Below are 18,534 nucleotides of genomic sequence, written 5' to 3'. Positions count from 1 at the left end.
ATAGAGAAAAGTAAAGGGAGAGAGAGATAGAGAGGGGGCATAGAGAAAAGTAAAGGGAGAGAGAGATAGAGAGGGGGCATAGAGAAAAGTAAAGGGAGAGAGAGATAGAGAGGGGGCGTAGAGAAAAGTAAAGGAAGAGAGAGGGAGTGATAGAGCATAGTAAAGGGAGAGAAAGAGAAATTTGCATATTTTATCCACACACCAATTGTTCTTCTTTCATCTCAATCTCAATTAATTATATAAGGTTTTGTACCTCAGTCACACTGCCAAGCTAACTCCATACAGACCAATCTTGACACCATTTGGGCTAATGTAATTCTTTGTTTAATCTTTTGTTGGTCAGGTATCAGTCTTGTTGGTGACTTGGGTAATATACCTCAGTCGCATTATGACTGACACTTCATACCAACTCCATAGTGACCAATTTCGGGCCATTCTGGGGATTTTTTATTTTGTTGTTTGTTCGGTCTTTTGTTGATCTCGTTGGTGTGACCAAGGTATTACTCTAAAAACCTTACGTTAAGATCTACCCATCCAGACATAAAATATTTCATCTTGTAGGCATTATGAAAGCAACTTTTTATGAAAATTTTTAGATTAGGAAGAAATAATAAAAACAAGAGGAGGGTATGATTCACAATATGTAAAATCAATTTATATTTATTGCATCTCTTTATCAAAATTGTTATAACTAAAAATGTAAAAAGGGAACAATTGAATTCATCATATATTAATGGCTTAAATCTTTGAAACACTTCACCTTTGCTTTATCGTACATATTCATGTGGTTACTCAGGCAAGATATATAATTTCAATTTTATTGTACAATTCTAAAATAATCTAGATATTAGGGTAGAAGTGCTGACATGAACACTCAATAGCAGATATAATGATAAAGATATAGGCCTATGGATCACGTTTATCTTCTTATTATTAAATTATTTTCATATCCAAATTAAAAACCCATTCCCTATCTTTAAAAAAAATAAACTTCTCCATGAAAATCAGTTTCATCTTTAATACACAGTTAGCAGGGGAATGTGGATTAACAAGTACATGACCATCATTCATCTTACAATTACAAAAATATATAATATTTATATATCTATATAGTTTTCTTTACACAATATAGTCTCTGTCATGAAAACATTGAGATTTGAGACTTAGAGTGAAGAATTTATATCTTCACACACAGTATTTAACATTAAAAAATAAGACCCTCATGTAATGAACTGTGCTTTGTGCACAATCTCTTACATGTATAATTATATACATAAAATGATTAATGGCAGCTTATTTGATAACATTATGGAACAAAACATCTAAAGAGTTATGTGATCTTAACAATTATTAACAGTTGGTCACCTATACACAATAATGCAGATGAATGAGATGGCATGATTACTAAATAATTCTGAGCACTTACACACAAGGTAGGTTGGAATCTCTTGACAAACAAAGTCAACAATACAAGTATGATCTATTTGTAAGTCAAGACTGTAGCGACCTCATTATGAGTATCAATCAGCAAGTTAAATGATTCCAAAACATATATGTATTTCATTGATGGATGGCAAGGGGATTAACAATCTGTAACAGAAGAAATCACACAGTACAATGATAACAATATAAAACATAAGAAGTTAATTACACAGTAGATTACACTTTTTTTTTTTAAACTTCACATGATGACTTACTTACTTTGGTCCTTTTTTTTCAAGTAAATGTTACTAAAGCTGTAAATACATTCAATCCAAAGTACAAGGTATATGAATATAATACCAGTATCTGCTAACCAAGGTAATTATTTATATCACATTTTTACAATTCAATCAGATGTACTCCCTGAGTTCAAACGGTTACTCATTTTGCAGATTTTTGATATCCAGGATAGCTGTAAACACTAGGCCTGTTTCCATCAGCTCGAGATTGCCAAATAACCCGCTATTTTAACTATCCTGATCGCAAATTATCCAGCTACTTTGCGTCTTCATCAGCCCGCAGTTGCAATTAGCAGGATATTTGGTCTAGATAATCATCCCAAGATATCTTGGGCTAGTTTGCAATATATCCCGCTATTTGTCCGGTGTGTCTTCACCAGCCCAAAGACTCGCACTATGCGCGAACGCTGAGCAAAATATCTCAAGTTAATTTCTAGAGCTTGAGTTTCGAGTTTTGAGGTCGAGTCTCGAGCTGATGAAGATGCGATTTGTAACTTCTGGCTTATTTCCCAAATCAGAAATAGTGGACTATTTGGCAATCTCGAGCTGATGAAAACATACCTACTGTGATAGTCTCCTTGATTGATCTTGAGGATAATCATGACCTTGAGGATGACTCGCTACTGGTCACAATGGATGATGACCTTGAGGATGAGAAGCTATTGGTCACAATGGATCATGACCTTGATGGCTCCACCCTCACCGGTCTTGGCTGTTTCAAAGGCTTTCAGGGATTCTGCTAACTTGAAATGATGTGTGATGAGAGGTTTGGCATCAATCTTCCCACTCGCTATCATTTCCAATGCTGTGGGGTAGCTGGGGGAGGGGGGAATAGGGGAAAATAAAGATAAATGAAAAATGATATCAAACAATACAAACTTTATACAGAAATATGGCTATCACATATCTCCTGTCATAGATTACAACCTTAATCATAACTATTAGATTAGTTTAAGAAGTCAGATACACTGTACTAAAAAATCTCTTCTGCTGCAATATATTTCTTTTCTTAAAATTAAGCAAGTAGATAGGTAATTTTATGGGAAAGCCTGCCAGACCGACCAAGCCAGCTTTTATTCGAATTGTATCTTCTTGAACAAAATCAGTTCTGTGGTTGGATTAGCAAATGGCGCTTGTAAAATGGCGACTGGCTGGAATACTCCCCAGGGAGTGGAAAATGTGCATACATTGTGTTGCGGGTAAGCCTGAATCCGATGACCGGGGTAATAATATGTTCCGCGCCTAGAAACAAAGTTTTAGGTGCATTATAAATGTGAGCTATTATTATTATTATTGAACAATCTTGAACAATCTTATTACGTAATTTTGAATATCAAAATATTTTCAGTTTTTAAGCTCATTCTTGATTTTAAAAATATCAAATGTAAATATTCTTAACATTGCATAATTTTAATCTCAATCATCAACGTTCACACCTAAGTATATACTGACGTTGTATAGAACATTGCAAAATATTAAATTTGATCTGCTTTGATCCGTAACCTGCATGGGGCTTTGCCTTTTTGCCCCACGCCCGGACCGATTCCCTAGGTTGAAAAAACCAGAGATATACTAAATAAGGCAAATGCTCTGGAAAAACCTAATGGCAAATCGTCCCAATAAAAATGATTTATTTGAATCTCTATACCACCAACAAAAACCAACACCAAACTATTGTTCTGTATTAAAATTTTCAATTAAAATTTGTGTCGTGTATCTAGTGTCTGACAAAGCTAGAATGGCTACCACACCCATTTCCCTCTCTTATTATGCCTTCTGAACATTCCTTTCCCTCTCAATACAATAACTTTCACCTGCCTAAGTTATTCAAACCATCCCGCCTTGCGTGATCATGGCGTCTCGCCACTCCTATGTAATCATTAAATGGATCCGCATATATAACATTTTCCTGCTATACGTTGTACCGCAGGAAAATACAATTCTTGCTAGTAAACCTACCAGTTGACATATCTGAATATTCCTCTAATGTCCACTTCTCTGACCGCTGCATTGACCACTGGAAGACTGATTTCAGGTGGTCCTAGTCCAACCAAGACAAGTACACCTCCAGATCTAGTTGCCTACGAGACAGAGAAAGAAAGAAAATATATTTAAAAATTAGTATTTTTAGTGTAAGTCATAATCATTGCATGATTACGTCATTGAGAACCATGTATGAACTAGCTGTTACACAATTCTGAACATGCGTTTTTTTCATGCTGTATCTATACACAAAGACTACTGAACTGGATCAAACTTTATAATGAATGCAAATCTCATTATTTAAGAAAATAATTATTACATGTACATGCTGAGCAAGATGTGCTCACCTTTAAAGATGAGGGTTAAGAAACTGACCATTAAATAAACTTTTAAACTATCAAAAGCATGCCTTTACTTTCAGAACTCCTATTTCTAAAAAGTTAACATAATTAATTCCTGTATGGAACCACATTTCAAAAATACGTAATGGTGACAAACTTCAGCCCTACAAGATTTAAATGAAGTATTTAGAATATCATTTGGAAAGAGATTAATTCTTCAAAAGTACTAAACGAACTCAAATAAAAACTAATTTTTGGCTACATAAATGCAACAATTATCCAATCGTTTAATAAGAAATTGATTCTTCACAAACTCTGTATTTTTGCAAAATGAATGCAACAATTTCCCCATGAGACAAAACTAAAACTTAATCAAAAACTAGGCTTATTGTTCAGTCAACTGGACTTTTTAAAATCTATAATTCCTGATTGAATGGTTGTCCCATGGTAACTTACAAAGATGCCTGTTTGAATAGAAGGCGGTGCTCCGGTGCATTCAATAGTAATACTAGGTTCCTCTCCTAGCGCAGAATGGATACGTTTGACCAATTCTTGTACATCCTTAGTGTCCACACGGATGGCGTGATCAGCACCAAGCTTGGATGCTACGTCCAAACGGTTCTGTTCAAGATCTGTATTACAACATGAATACAAGTACAATTGATGTTGGATATTGTGGAACCTTCAAAAAGAGCTTGAATAACATAAGATTAAAAAAATTCTACAAGTAGGACTTTTCTTTAAAAAACAGCACCTTTCTAGACAATACCAGAAGAATGAAATATATATGCGTGTTTGGTTGCATTTGGTTTAAGAAGAGAATTATCGGACGTAAAACAAATTGAAAGTTATGTCTTGCTATAGAATGCCTACTAACAATTAATTAACAAATGACATGATTTACCTGTTATGACAACAGAAGAAGCTCCCATTGCTTTGGCTGTCATAAGATTCACCAATCCAATGGGTCCTGGTTAAAATCAAGAAGATAAAGGATAATAAAGACGAATCAGTCATAGATGTATAAAGTCAAATAACTACAGGCATCATGGTCTACTGGATAGGACATCAGACTATGGATCAAATTGGTCATGACGAATGATAATAATTGATTCTTATTAAGCGCTTTTACAGAATCGTGATCAGAGTGCTGATGCATCATAGACAATGAATGTATATGGAACAACAACAATACATATAGCACTTAGCAGTAACACAAAGTATCTATCAATATACAAAGATTGGGCATAATGTTCATAACTAAAGCCCCTACCACAGCGGTTAAGTCCTTTGGGAACACATTTGTCTAAATTTGCCACTATCAGTCGAGGTGTACTAGTAAATGGGTACCCCTGATAAGAAAAGGATTCTTGAAAATTGACAGAGCCTCAGGGTAGCTTGGTTACAACCAAATAAATACTGGTAATGCAGAGGGGCCTCAAGAATTACCAGGGATACATAAGGGTACATATATAAATATCTGACAGAACAATGAAACATGATAGTTGAGTTCTTGTTTCAGTCTGCTAATGCCTTCTAAGTGCATGGTTATTGCTCTTGTTTTCATTTATGACATTTCTAGTGCCCTTATAGGACCTGAAATTGCAATGAACGCAATTTTAGACCCCAAAATGTGTGAAATTTAGCCAGTACGATCATACCAATTCAGCTCCACTTTCAAAAAAAGATAGTGACCGTTAATTAATTAGTTAATTAATAAGAACAAAACACAGGCCCGGCTGGTTGTGCCTATTATAACCAACACGAAATAGCCAACAAAGAGCCAACATCGTCATTGGCTGGAATACAAGGTAAAAGGCAGTGAAAAAATACACGGGGGCTCGGGGCAAATTAGCCCCCGAAATGCCCAAAAGAGCGCCCGAAAGTCATGAAAGAGCCCCCCAAAATTGTATAGAGTTCAATGCAAAACAAATTAAAGGGTGTTATTTTCATGCAAGCAAGCTTGAAAAGTAGCCCCCGAAATTTTAAAAGTATTTTTTTCCCTGGTAAAAGGCGCTATCTTGCTTTTTCAACGACTGATTTAAAGTATTGAATACTTGCGGGGCACCACAAATATTAGAAATCGTTATATTTATGGATATTTTAGCGACAAACGTTACAACAAACACATACCTGCTCCACATATGAGCACCTTACTGCCGATAGTCACCCCAGCTCGCTTGCATGCATGCACTCCAACAGATAGAGGCTCCAGAAGAGCACCCTCTTCCAGGCTTACATGGTCAGGTAATCTAGAAAGTGAAACAATACATGGTTTGAAAAAATGTTTGAAAATATCCAGACTGGAATTTACCAAATTATGAGAGATGAGAAGTTTCATGGAGGCATCTCTCTGCTGTAGAGTTAATGAGGGAGTATGTGAGATCTTTCATTACAGGATTTACAGCTAAGCACATGGTGTCTTGCAATCCTGAAAACTCACTCACCATGGAAACCTACAGAGAACATCTAGCTTTTATCTTGTTCATCACAAATATTTAGAGAGAGAAGGGGAGAGAGAGAGGGGGGGGGGGGGCAAAACACAATGAATATCACAGATCTGAATTGGCTGAGTTGTGTAGGTTGAGGATATACATAGAAGAAATCTTGCACAAGAACATACACACTTGGAATGAGGAATACATAGCTGGTGGGGGCAACCATAAGAATGGGATTAGAGGCATAAAAGAAACTGATGAATGGTGGGTGGACAGGTGGTTTAAATAAGCGTATTTAACCTACTTGTAGAGAAGATATACTTTTTTGATGCACTGGGCAAAATCACAATGTATTTACCTCAGGGGTGATAGTGAGCACTAAAAAAAAAAATAATAATAATTTCCTCAACCACGCCCCCCCCCCCTTGAGTTAAAAAACAGAAAGAGGATTTGGGGGGGGGGGGGAAATGGCATCTAACAACATTCCCCCTTTAGAGTAAGAAAAATTGAGAAATATTAGGGAAAGATTTGGAAGAATAGAACGAATAAGGGAAATTTGGATAAAATCGGGAAGAAAAAAGAAAGAAAAAAAATCAGGTAAATTTATTTATTTTTTAAATTGGGAAAAAATCGGGAAAATCAAATCAAATCAGAAAACCGATTTAAATCTGGTTTTTATCACGCCTGTTACCATCAAGACAAGTAAATGAATTGTGTTAAGTCTCAATTTAGAGTATATGTACATGTACATGTAAGTTTCAATGTCAATGGTTCAATCCTTCACAAAGATTGTTCTCCCCCGAGATTTCTCTCAATACGACTGTAACGAACCAAGTACACTGCTACATCCAGACTCCAAAGTGCACAGAAAATCAAATAAAGGTTAACTCCCACAAAATCAAGGAAAGAAAAGAGGAATCCATACGATATAAGTCAACATAAGGCTAATGCTACATTCACTCAGTCAACAGAGGTTTGTTTGATTGGCCAAGGACAATGGCAAGTCTGATCCGCATGAAAACAAGATAGATCAATATATTTTGCTGAACTTATCAATAGGGGCCTCATTTACAAGCATAAGTTGCTTCTTAGGGGTCCTGGCCTATTATTTAATCTATATTTATGATTTTTTATTTTATTTATATATTTTTTAATTTTTTTTTCATAATTTGTTTATAATGCCAAATAATTAAATTGAATTGAATTGAATATACAGATTAAGATTAGAAGATAAACAGACATATACATGAAGTGATAGCAAAAAATGAAGAGTGCAGTATACATCTTGTCTTTAAACGTTACACTATATATATATATATATATATATATATATATATATATATATATGTGTAGTCTGTTGTCAGACTCTAATTATACATTAACTGTGATCCTGGAGAATACTCCTTCTAAAGAGCAAACAAACGATTGTTGTTACATGTACAAGTGTGTCCCTCATTCAGTCTAGTATTCAGTAGCTAGGACAAGAATGAGGTTCCCATGTGTAGGAGCGTATCCGGACACCAACCCCCTGGACATCCACCACCGGATAACTAACCCCAGTCAACTACCCCCTAGGACAACTAGCCCCCCTAGGGCAACCACTTTCTAGGACTACCCCCGGACAACTACCCCCTAGGATAGTTCTCGGGGGGGGGGGGGGGGGGAAGGGGGGTAGTTGTCCTAGAGGATGGTTGTTGAAGTGGGTAGTTGTCTGGGTTGTAGTTGTCCGGGGGTAGTTTTCCTAGGGGGTAGTTGTCCTAGGGGACAGTCTGGGTGCGGCCTATGAGCAACAAAAGTCAAAATTTTGCAGTCAAAAAAGCACGTATTCGTACATATATGGGATTTAGCTAAGTACAATAACTATGCCAGTTAATGTACAATAGTACAGGACATTTCTAGATATTGTTGACATGAAGTTTTGTCAATCTCGTGAATAAACTTCATAACTTACCAACCAAAAACTACCGGTAGATCTAGATCTAAGTTCGTGCCATCGCTAAAGCAACCTCAATCCTCGCAGCCCGCACGCCAACCTAAGGTGCAAAACATGATCGACTGTGTAACTGCGTCCTAGGAGAAAGCTGAAATAAGACGCCATCTGGCTTGCCGCCCATGGTGTCGGCAAAAAAGCAAAACAATATTTTTTAAATCATTTATTTTTTTGTCTGTGAAATGTCAAAATCGGGGTGTGGCCTCAACGGCGGCAAATATGTTAGTCGTACTAGAGGGTGGTTGCCCTAGGGGGTAGTTGACTGGGGGGTCGGTTATCCGGGGGGTGGATGTCCAGGGGGTAGGTGTCCTACAACCGTGTAGGAGAGTCATACAGTGTTATGACTAGAATGCTACACTTCTGCCATAGAGTATGGTGTAAATGCAGTAATTCTCCCAATCTTCAAGAAATCTTCATTCATTTTATGCACATACTATAGTAACCTGCAATGTTGTATCTTTACTGGAGCAGAACCATACAGAGTAGAAAAAAAAAAAAAAAAAAACTCCAGGGCCTTTTAATTGATACAATTGTCTTCAATTCAAAATGTAGAATACCAGTACCCAAAAGCGTAATGGTGAGGTTCAATAAGTGATGATGTAGGGTGTTACAGACCTTATGCTTGCATGAGACTTAGACTTACTTGTAGCAGAAGTCTGCAGCATGGCAGTAGTATCGTCTAAGGCTCCCATCAATAGGGGGAGTGGCACAGAAAGCCATATCTGGACACAGGTTATAACGTCCTCCTTTGCAGAAGTTGCATAACCTGCACGGTACACCTGGTTCAATGGCTACACGATCACCTGATGAAATAAAATAATAATACATGTAAGTATCGTCTATATGTATTGAATGGCCAATTATTACTTTACTTACTTTACTTTAATACACGATGTTGTAGGTCTAAGCCTGTTCATCGATCCAGGATTCTTCCATGGTTGCTGCTATTTGTGGAGGGAGGAGGTTGTGTAATTAACATGAGACCTTCAAGAAGGTGAAGAAACTATCTGGTGAGAGAGACAAAATGCAACTTGCTGTTAAGAACAAGGACGGCATCTTAAAAACTGCTCCCGCAGATGTGTTGAAATGCTGGGGAGTACATTTTAGCACTCACCTTAACACACAATTTCCAAGGGACGAAAATGCTCTTCTGACCATACCTGACCCACAACCTACAGATAATCCAAGTGAACCTTTCACAATTGAAGAAGTAGAGACGGCAATAAAACTATTGAAGAACAACAAGGCCTGCGGGTGGGACAAAATAGCTGCTGAAACTCTAAAGGCTGGTGGACAACCAATGAGGCAACTCCTGCTCAAAATAATAAATGCAGCATGGTCGGAAGGTGAAACCCCGGAAGACTGGAGCAAGGGTCTTATCACCCCAGTGTTTAAGAAAGGAGACAAGCTGGATCCATCCAACTACAGAGCTATAACTCTACTCTCAATACCCGGGAAAGTTTTCTGTAGAATGGTCCTCATGAGAATACAGGGAACCATCGAGAATCATCTGACGAAGGAACAATGTGGATTCAGAAGTCTTAGGGGCACCACAGATGCTGTGTTTGTCGTCAGACAGATCATCGAAAAGGCCAGAGAAAGAAGGATACCAATCCACCTGAACTTTGTTGACTTTAAAGCAGCATTTGATACCATATGGCGAGAAGCTCTCTGGAAATGTCTGCGTTCCATTGGAGTGGACAAGCCCTTAGTTGACCTCATAGAGAGCATGTACAAACAAACCAAATGCTCTGTTATGGTGAATGGAAAGATAACTGAATGGTTTGATGTCATAACTGGGGTAAGACAAGGCTGCCTCCTCTCTCCAAGTCTCTTCAACCTATTCCTGGAATATGTGATGAAGGACATCCAACAACTAGAAAGTGGAATACAGATGGGTGACATGCGTATCAACAACATCAGATATGCAGATGACACCACCCTGATGGAACTCATATTTGAAAACCTCCAAATCTCAACAAATGAACTGGAGAAGGCTTGTAGAAGATGGGGTATGAAAATCAATGCAACAAAATGCAAAGTCATGACAGAGGATCATCAAGATATTTCACTTAACAACACCAACATTGACAAAGTGGAAAAATTTGTCTTTCTCGGCAGCACAGTTCCATCCATAGAAGAGGACGTGAAGAGACGTACACGACTGGCTGCTTGGGCATTCGGAAGACTGAAAAGTGCCATCTGGTCCAACCAAGATATTTCTAGGAGTCTCAAAGTCAGGATCTACAGAGCACTTATCCTCCCTATTGCCACATATGGAGCAGAATCCTGGACTCTCCGAAAATCTGATAGAAATAAGCTTGAAGTATCTGAAATGAGGTGTCTCCGGACCATCCTTGGAGTTCACCTAATGGACAAGATCAGGAACGAAGAGATCAGGCAGAGACTGAACATCCCAAGCACCATATGCGAGGAAATAACCAAACGTCGCTTGAAATGGTTTGGCCATGTTTTACGCATGCCGCATCACCGCCTACCATACCAAGCATTCCAAAATGACTTTAATGGACGCAGACCTCGGGGACGCCCTCCAAAGAGATGGAAGGACCAGGTTCAATGCGATGTCGGATTATCCACACAAGAGGCAGAGCAACGAGCCCAGGACAGATCAGACTGGAACATGATTTCTCGTAGGGGAGCAAGGGGACACACCGTCCTATGCACCTAAGTCAAGTCAAGTCAATAGACAACACCTAGACCGGCTCATACAAAAGGCTTATATTCTTTGACCAGTGACTATCAAGTCTATTCTTAAATGAGTTGACCGACCCAGTAGCCACAACGTTTTCTGGGAGACCATTCCACAGTTCCACCACTCTATTGCTAAAAAAGTATTTTCTTATATCTAGCCTTGAATAATCATTTAAGAATTAGTGAATTTTCGATGTATCAGGTAATCAAAGGCTAATCCAACCATCGAATTTGAAGTACGTTAATTCAAAAAGGAGAAACATACACTGAACAGCAAAAAGTTCTGGGCTACTGTTTAAAAAATTATTATGGATCCAAAAAAATCTACCTTGCTCTACAGTGCGTCCCAGAAAAACAAAACTGAGAATTATTGATGTTTTATCATAACTTAATCACAATTATAATTAATGAAGGACACATTTGTAAAGCTTAGATCTTTCATTTGATGCAGCCCAAATGATGCATATTTCATGCATGAGTGATAAAAAATAGCATGCAAGAGTATCAATAGATTGAAGGAGGAATGGAAGGAGAGAAGAGAGAATGTTGACTAGAGGCTAAGTGCTTAATTTTAGGTGGCTGGCACAAAAGGAAGTCTTTCCACCATCTGAGCATCTCACTAAACTAAATTTGACAACTTACCCACTTTCAAAGATGTTACTTTGCTCCCAACAGCTGATACAATGCCACTTGCTTCATGACCAAGGATCATTGGTGCATTCACAATAAAGTCTCCGATACGTCCATGGGTCCAGTAATGAACATCTGATCCACAGATCCCAACAGCATGCATTTGTATCTGCACCTCTGAAAGGATCATAAAGAATACAACGGGCCATTTTAATAATGTAAACAAATCTAACGCACAAATCTTTGTTTTATGAGCCTTGTTACAAATTATTTCATTCACCTGTTTCAATAATTGTATTTCAATCATCAGAATGTGACTTGCAGACAGAATTGTTGCTAGGTAGGACAAACATTATGGCTTGCCCTACCTAACAACATGTAATGTATGCAATTCACATTCTGAATATTCAGCTACATGTATGCTGTATAACATGGGATTATTCTAATTTGACACTTGTACTATTTCTATTTTACCACTATGCATATTAAATGTAAATGAGTATAGCTCTCTTCTCAAAGCCATTTTAAACATCAATGTTACCAGTATGTGCATTATAAGAGAACAAGTTAGCAGCAAAAGGTTCACATAAATTTCTGTATCCATTTCCCTACTGGTACTTCTCTTCCATATTACAGGTGTTTTAGTGATCCATTTTTAACCAAACTAAGATATTACATCAATTTTCTTCATACATGTATAAAAAACTAGATGGAATTCGACTGCGCGCAGTCGAAAATGATGCCTCCATCATAGAGCAATTTTACAAACCGAAACGGAAGAAATTTATCAAATTCAAGTTCAATTGTAATCCATTAACATGTTCTCAGAATATTGTGATTACAAGCAATTTCTCATATACATATATGACCCTTTGATCTTTGACCTCATGACCCTAAAATCTACTCAGTTCATTGGCTCTGCAAGATTTCCTGAGTTAAATAGTAATCCATCTGTCAGTTCTAATGAGAATGCGTCCACAAGCTATTTTTGCATACATAATGAGCCCATGACCTTTGATCTTATGAACCATTCATTGGCTCTGCAAGATACATAAATGATCTAAGTTTGGCAGGAATCCATCAATCTGTTCTAATGATAATACGATCACAAGCTATTTTTGCATACATAATGAGCCGCATGACCTTGACCTTTACCTCATGACCCCAAAATCTAATCAGTTCATCAGCTCTGCAAGTTACATACATGACCTAAGTTTGGCAGGAATCCATCAATCGGTTCTTGAGATAAGGCGATCACGAGCTGTTTTTGCATACACAATGTGCGCTGTGACCTTTGACCTCGTGACCCCAAAATCTAATCAGTTCATTGGCTTTGCAAGATACATACATGACCAAAGTTTGGCAGGAATCCATCAATCGGTTCTTCAGATAACGCGATCACAAGCTGTTTTTGCATACATAATGAGCCCTGTGACCTTTGACCTCGTGACCCCAAAATCTAATCAGTTCATCAGCTCTGCAAGATACATACATGACCAAAGTTTGGCAGGAATCCATCAATCGGTTGTTCAGATAACGCGATCACAAGCTGTTTTTGCATACATAATGAGCCCTGTGACCTTTGACCTTTGACCTCGTGACCCAAAATGTAATCAGATTGTTTTCCTATAGTGATACACACTATCACTAAGTTTGAAGTTTAAATCTCCAGTGGTTCTTGAGATATCATGATAACAATCTCAATGTATGGAATTTCATAAGTTGACCTCTGTGACCCTTGACCTTTGACATACGTGCTCCAAAATCTAATCAGATCGTCTTCCTATGGTGATACATACTATCCTTAAGTTTGAAGTTTAAATCTCCAATGGTTCTTGAGATATCGCGCTAACAAACTCAATACAAGGAATTTCATAAGTTGACCTCTGTGACCTGTGACCTTTGACCTACGTACTCCAAAATCTAATCAGATCGTCTTCCTATGGTGATAAATACTATTCCCGAGTCTTAAGTTTAAATCTTAAATGGTTCTTGAGATATTGTGATAACGGTCAAACGGGACGTACGGACGAACAACCCAAAAACATGATGCCTCCGGCACCACCTTCGGTGGCGGAGGCATAAAAAGTGTTAAGCTTGAAGGAGAAATAAATAAAACAAAAATAAAACAAATCAAAAGGCAAAAAAAAAAAACCCTGTCTCAATCAGTTATTCAAACTAGTACCCCCCTCGGCAGACTTACCATTTTCTGTTGGTTGAGGAATGGAAGTATCCTCCTAAATGAAGGAATAAAGGGGGAAAAACATGTCATTGTATTGTACATGAACTGATTAGGTATTCCATTAAATAAAATGCGAAGGAAAAACCAATTAATCTTGCTTTTTGAGAGAATGTGCAATAGGCATATCCGAGAAGTATTGACATAAGTCTTTTCTTTGTCCAAAATCATTTTACTCTGCCAGGAGTGTTGAGCCATATTATTTCAGATTCCTTTGCATTTTATTCAACAGAATCAATGGAATGTCATGTTAGGCGCCCAGACCTGAGGGACTCCACACTTGGCCTTAGAATAAGGAGAATTAGGATTATTAAACATCGTATGGTTTTGTTGATCAACTGACTTTGAAACCATTCCCACAGTGTACCTCTTATGCCATTAATAAGATAATTTTAAATTATTTTGTGGTCTATAAGGTCAAATATGAAATATACTAACACTATGAACATGACTGACAAAGAAAGCGGACAAAATATACAGTTCCTCAGGTAGACAAAAGAACATCCCTTCACTGCTATTATGTAAAACAGGTGTCACATGCATATTCACCTTTTTACATCATAGCAGTGAAGGGATGTTCCTTTGTCTACATGAGGAACTGTATATTTTGTCCACTTTCTTTGTCAGTGATGTTCATAGTGTAAATGATTCATGCATGATTGGTTGTTATTATTAGTATTATTTAAGAGTGTATTAATATTATTCAAAACAATTCATGTTCAAATGAATCTCCCACTCTTAAACCATACTGACAGTTAGTATGTTCGGTTTATAATATCCAGAAAAGAAATGAGTCTTTTATTAACAATTTGTTCTCGTATTTTCCCTCAGCAAGTCCTTCCTGATCATGTCACATCCTGTCACCAGATTTGCACACAATGTCATGTCATTGACTCTCATACCACCAATCACCATCTAAATGTTTTCAGCTTCTTTGTAGACCTAGGCTAGAGTTCTACAGCATCTTTTTACCCAAGCAAGATCCATCTGTCTTTGAAACATGCTCCCACTTAATATCTATACTCACAATGACAACTATCCAGTGTTTCAAGGATGAGGCTGTGCACTAGTCTACATGATCATTGCATTGGTGCCGCTTCCCAACTACAGTAGCGCGCCCTATAATACTAGGGCCTATCAACTATCCTAGCAGCCGCTGCGGACCCATTCGGTGGGCGTAGGTAAACTGCTCTGACCCCCAGCTGACTGACTCTACGACTACGACGATTCAGTAAATATTCAGACTAAATATCAGCAGAATATCAAGCAAACGGCACAATTTTTTCTTGGATTTACTTACCAACACAAGATTTCCAGTAGAACGTAATATAGCAGATAAATTACCACTACCCGGTGTAGGACTGGGAGCCATTTTGACGTAATTTTGGTACTTTCACAAAATTTCAACCCACTCCTTCGATGTGACAAAGCTAGGGTACGGTCATGAGATCGTATTAATAAACAATAGTTGAGTTACGAATTTGGCTACTTTTAGCGACCAATAAGATTTCCGGTACCTGCTAGCGCAGAAAATAAATACAATTTTGGGCCATGGTGTCTTCAAAAAGAAAAAAACAAATAATTAAAGTGTGAGATGAATGATTAAGACAGCAAAGAGATGAAAATGTGAACGCGAAATGTTTCATATTATAAAATAATAAAATCCTACAAACTTTATATATTTCGAGCGTTTAAATCGGGGTTGAAATCTTTAATTTCAATTACAAGTTGTGATTATAATTACGCCGATTTCTAGACACGCAATTCTACGTAATTTAGTTCATTGTAGAGCATAATATTTAAACGTCTTTGACTTACAGAGCGCGCGTAGCGCGCTCCATATAGGGGGGGGGGGGTGGGTGCAGGGAGGGGGGTTCCCACTCGAGCGAAGCGCGGAAGCTTTGACGTTTCACCAAATTATTAGAGAAAGAAGACGATTCGTTGTACTGTCCTCGACTCTTAAACCTTTTTCTTCCTACGTCCTCTTACTTTCTTCTTTTGGCCGGCGTTTTTTTTTTTTTTTTGGGGGGGGGGTCGCCCCCACCGCCCCCTGGCTACGCGTCTGAGTGAAAGAAACAAAATTAATACCGCTGCGTCAGATACAAATATCATTTCAGAAACGAGACCTTGTCTCATATGAGTATCATAAGGTTTCCTTTTCAGCTGGTCTCAATTTCGGGGATTGGGGCACTTCATGGGCGTTTGGTAGGCACTCGATCCCCACCACTTCGTCTGGCAGTGGTCATTTGTGTATCTGTGGACTCTGCCGAACAATTTCCCATTGGTTTCATGGGGTTTCCTTTCCAGCTGAAGTAGCTCTTTTTTTTTTTTTTTACTTCTTTTGGGGCGTCTGGCGGGCACCTTCCACCACTTAAAACGTCTTGCATTGTCCATTCATCGGTACCTCGAGACTACGGCGAGTCTTCTCATATGGGTTTTATAGGGTTTTCTTTTCAGCTGATCTAGCTCAATTTTGTTACCACTGATGTGGGGCCTCCCCTTTAATTTCAAGAAATGATATTTTTACCCCATAATTATAGTATATTCATTAGTTTGGAGGGGAGAGGGTAGTGGGGCCGGGGATCACAGTCGCTTCGATTTTCCCCCAAATTCACAAAAAAGGATGATTTCCGGTAATGAGATGGCCAAATAGATACATTTCATTCTTTAAGATATTTTATATCGAAATATTAATTTTACCTTTACAAAATACCCCTCTTTTTGCTCCCTCTCTCGGCTCGCTAAAAAAATGTAACTGCGTTGAAAGGAAAGACCTAAATATCTACATGTGGCTCTGAAGGCCCTGAAAAGTATTTTATGACGCTAAAATTGAAGTTGAAATAGAAATAAGTTTAATGTTTTTAAAGCCCCTCTAAAGTGTTGGGAGTCCCAAATTTGCCAAAAATTCATATCAAAACTTTACTAAAACTGCATGTATCATAATGTAAAAGAGGAGGTCATTTAAAAACACTATGTCCCTATTGCAGCCAACATCAAATTTTGTAGAACTTTGCAGGAAATTATGAATATGTCATGTATGTATGTCCTATCTGTGAAATTTGAACATTAGCAGTGTTCTAATATTTAAATTAAGGAAGGAAACCCGTTTACTTGCTAGACTTCACTGTCAGACGCACTATTGAGTGACTGACTGGCTTTTTCTTCTTTGGTAATAACATACATACAATGAGCTGTAAAGGGTACATGAGCATGTGTCTACATCAATAACCCACTTCTTGAAATGGCCAACATTAAACTGATTGAATCTTTGCGCAGCATAAAACGTACAACCATTCGGTACAATAGTCTGAAAATCAGACTATTTCTTACTGGCTGTATAGCTCCGAAGTCGATTCGACAACTAAAAGTCGTTATTTTCCCACTTAAAAACATTTTCAAGCCCCCCTTTTTTTTTATAGGGAAGTTCTAAATTAGTATTATCTTTCAAATGCCGTTGGAATTTGACCTTTTCATTTTTTGGGCCTGCAAAAGGGACATAGTACCTTTAAGACACACTTCTGCAAAGATTCCCCCCCCCCTCCAAAAAAAAAACAAACAAACAAACGGGAAAAAAAATTGTGTCTGAAGACAAATATTGATAAAAGAATACACAATTTGGTTTTCCTGTTATACGCAGAAAACCTTAATTTTGTATTCTTTTATAAATATTCGACTTCAAACACATTTGTTTTGAAAATCCTTGCAGAAATATGTTTTAAATGACATTCTCTTTCACGTTGGTACAATTTAAGTAAAATTTTGGGGGTACCCAAGTAACCCAACACTTTAAAGGGCGATGTCAAACAAGGGATGGAAAATCAAATCATATAAGGAGAACGATTACAACTATAAGTCTCTTGATAAGTGAATTTTTTTACAGAGGGGAAAAATGAACAACAATAATGATAATAGAAATAATTATGATGGTGATAAAATTGATAATACTAACAAAAATTGATAATAATAACGATAATAATAATAGTAATAATAATAATAATAGTGAAAATAATTATATTGATGTTATTTCTATCGGTAATAACAGCAACAACAGCAGGAACACAAAATAAATACTCTACAATCAACAAAGACACGGTGGGGGGGGGGGGGGAGGGGGCAGGGGGCAGGGGCATTCCCAGGCAAAGTGAGACAGATCACTCTTTTTTTTGGGGGGGGGAGGGGGTTACTTTGTCACCTCCTGCCATTTTTCCTGAATATATATTTTTTTAATCTCGGTTTGATGGCAAAGATATTAGTGCTTTTTTTTTTAAAGTGAAAGTCGTGAATTACGCTCTTATTCAAATTTTTGAATTAGTCTTAATTTTTAACTGAACTGGATAACATCCGGAATATAACGAATCGTTTTTCTGTCCTGCAGCAATATGTTGTCCCTCGTAAACTTGATTTCATGTACGTATGCCATTAATTAATTAAGTGTCATACGATAGCTTTAGAATTTGATACCGAATTTGGGCCATATTAA

The 18,534-nt window shown here is 37.6% G+C and overlaps 1 protein-coding gene across 1 annotated transcript; it reads right to left on the bottom strand.

The window, feature by feature from the left end:
* Positions 1 to 2,073: 2,073 nt before the first annotated feature.
* On the bottom strand, positions 2,074 to 15,497 carry LOC585570 (sorbitol dehydrogenase). Its single transcript, XM_030976590.1, has 9 exons — positions 15,355 to 15,497; positions 14,019 to 14,052; positions 11,828 to 11,992; positions 9,117 to 9,276; positions 6,179 to 6,297; positions 4,950 to 5,015; positions 4,502 to 4,677; positions 3,681 to 3,802; positions 2,074 to 2,537 (listed from the first exon to the last, which is right to left on the bottom strand). Exons 1-9 carry the CDS (start codon positions 15,424 to 15,426, stop codon positions 2,381 to 2,383), a joined length of 1,071 nt encoding a protein of 356 aa, XP_030832450.1. The 5' UTR covers positions 15,427 to 15,497; the 3' UTR covers positions 2,074 to 2,380.
* Positions 15,498 to 18,534: the final 3,037 nt, after the last annotated feature.

The sequence above is a fragment of the Strongylocentrotus purpuratus genome, unplaced genomic scaffold (genome assembly GCF_000002235.5).
Source record: "Strongylocentrotus purpuratus isolate Spur 01 unplaced genomic scaffold, Spur_5.0 spur5_scaffold_9, whole genome shotgun sequence".
Taxonomy (NCBI): Eukaryota; Metazoa; Echinodermata; class Echinoidea; order Camarodonta; family Strongylocentrotidae; genus Strongylocentrotus; species Strongylocentrotus purpuratus.
Note: the sequence above shows the minus strand (reverse complement) of the source record. Positions and strands in the feature narration are given on the sequence as shown.

Bases quoted from the DNA above. Each gene is read 5' to 3' on its own strand.
- LOC585570 (XM_030976590.1), bottom strand. From the start codon at position 15,426: ATGGCTCCCAGTCCTACACCGGGTAGTGGTAATTTATCTGCTATATTA. The intron at 6,298-9,116 runs GTAAGTCTAAGT...TTCACTTTCTAG, and splicing joins GCTGCAGACTTCTGCTACAA to ATTACCTGACCATGTAAGCC. The intron at 3,803-4,501 runs GTAAGTTACCAT...TCTGTCTCGTAG, and splicing joins CTATTCAAACAGGCATCTTT to GCAACTAGATCTGGAGGTGT.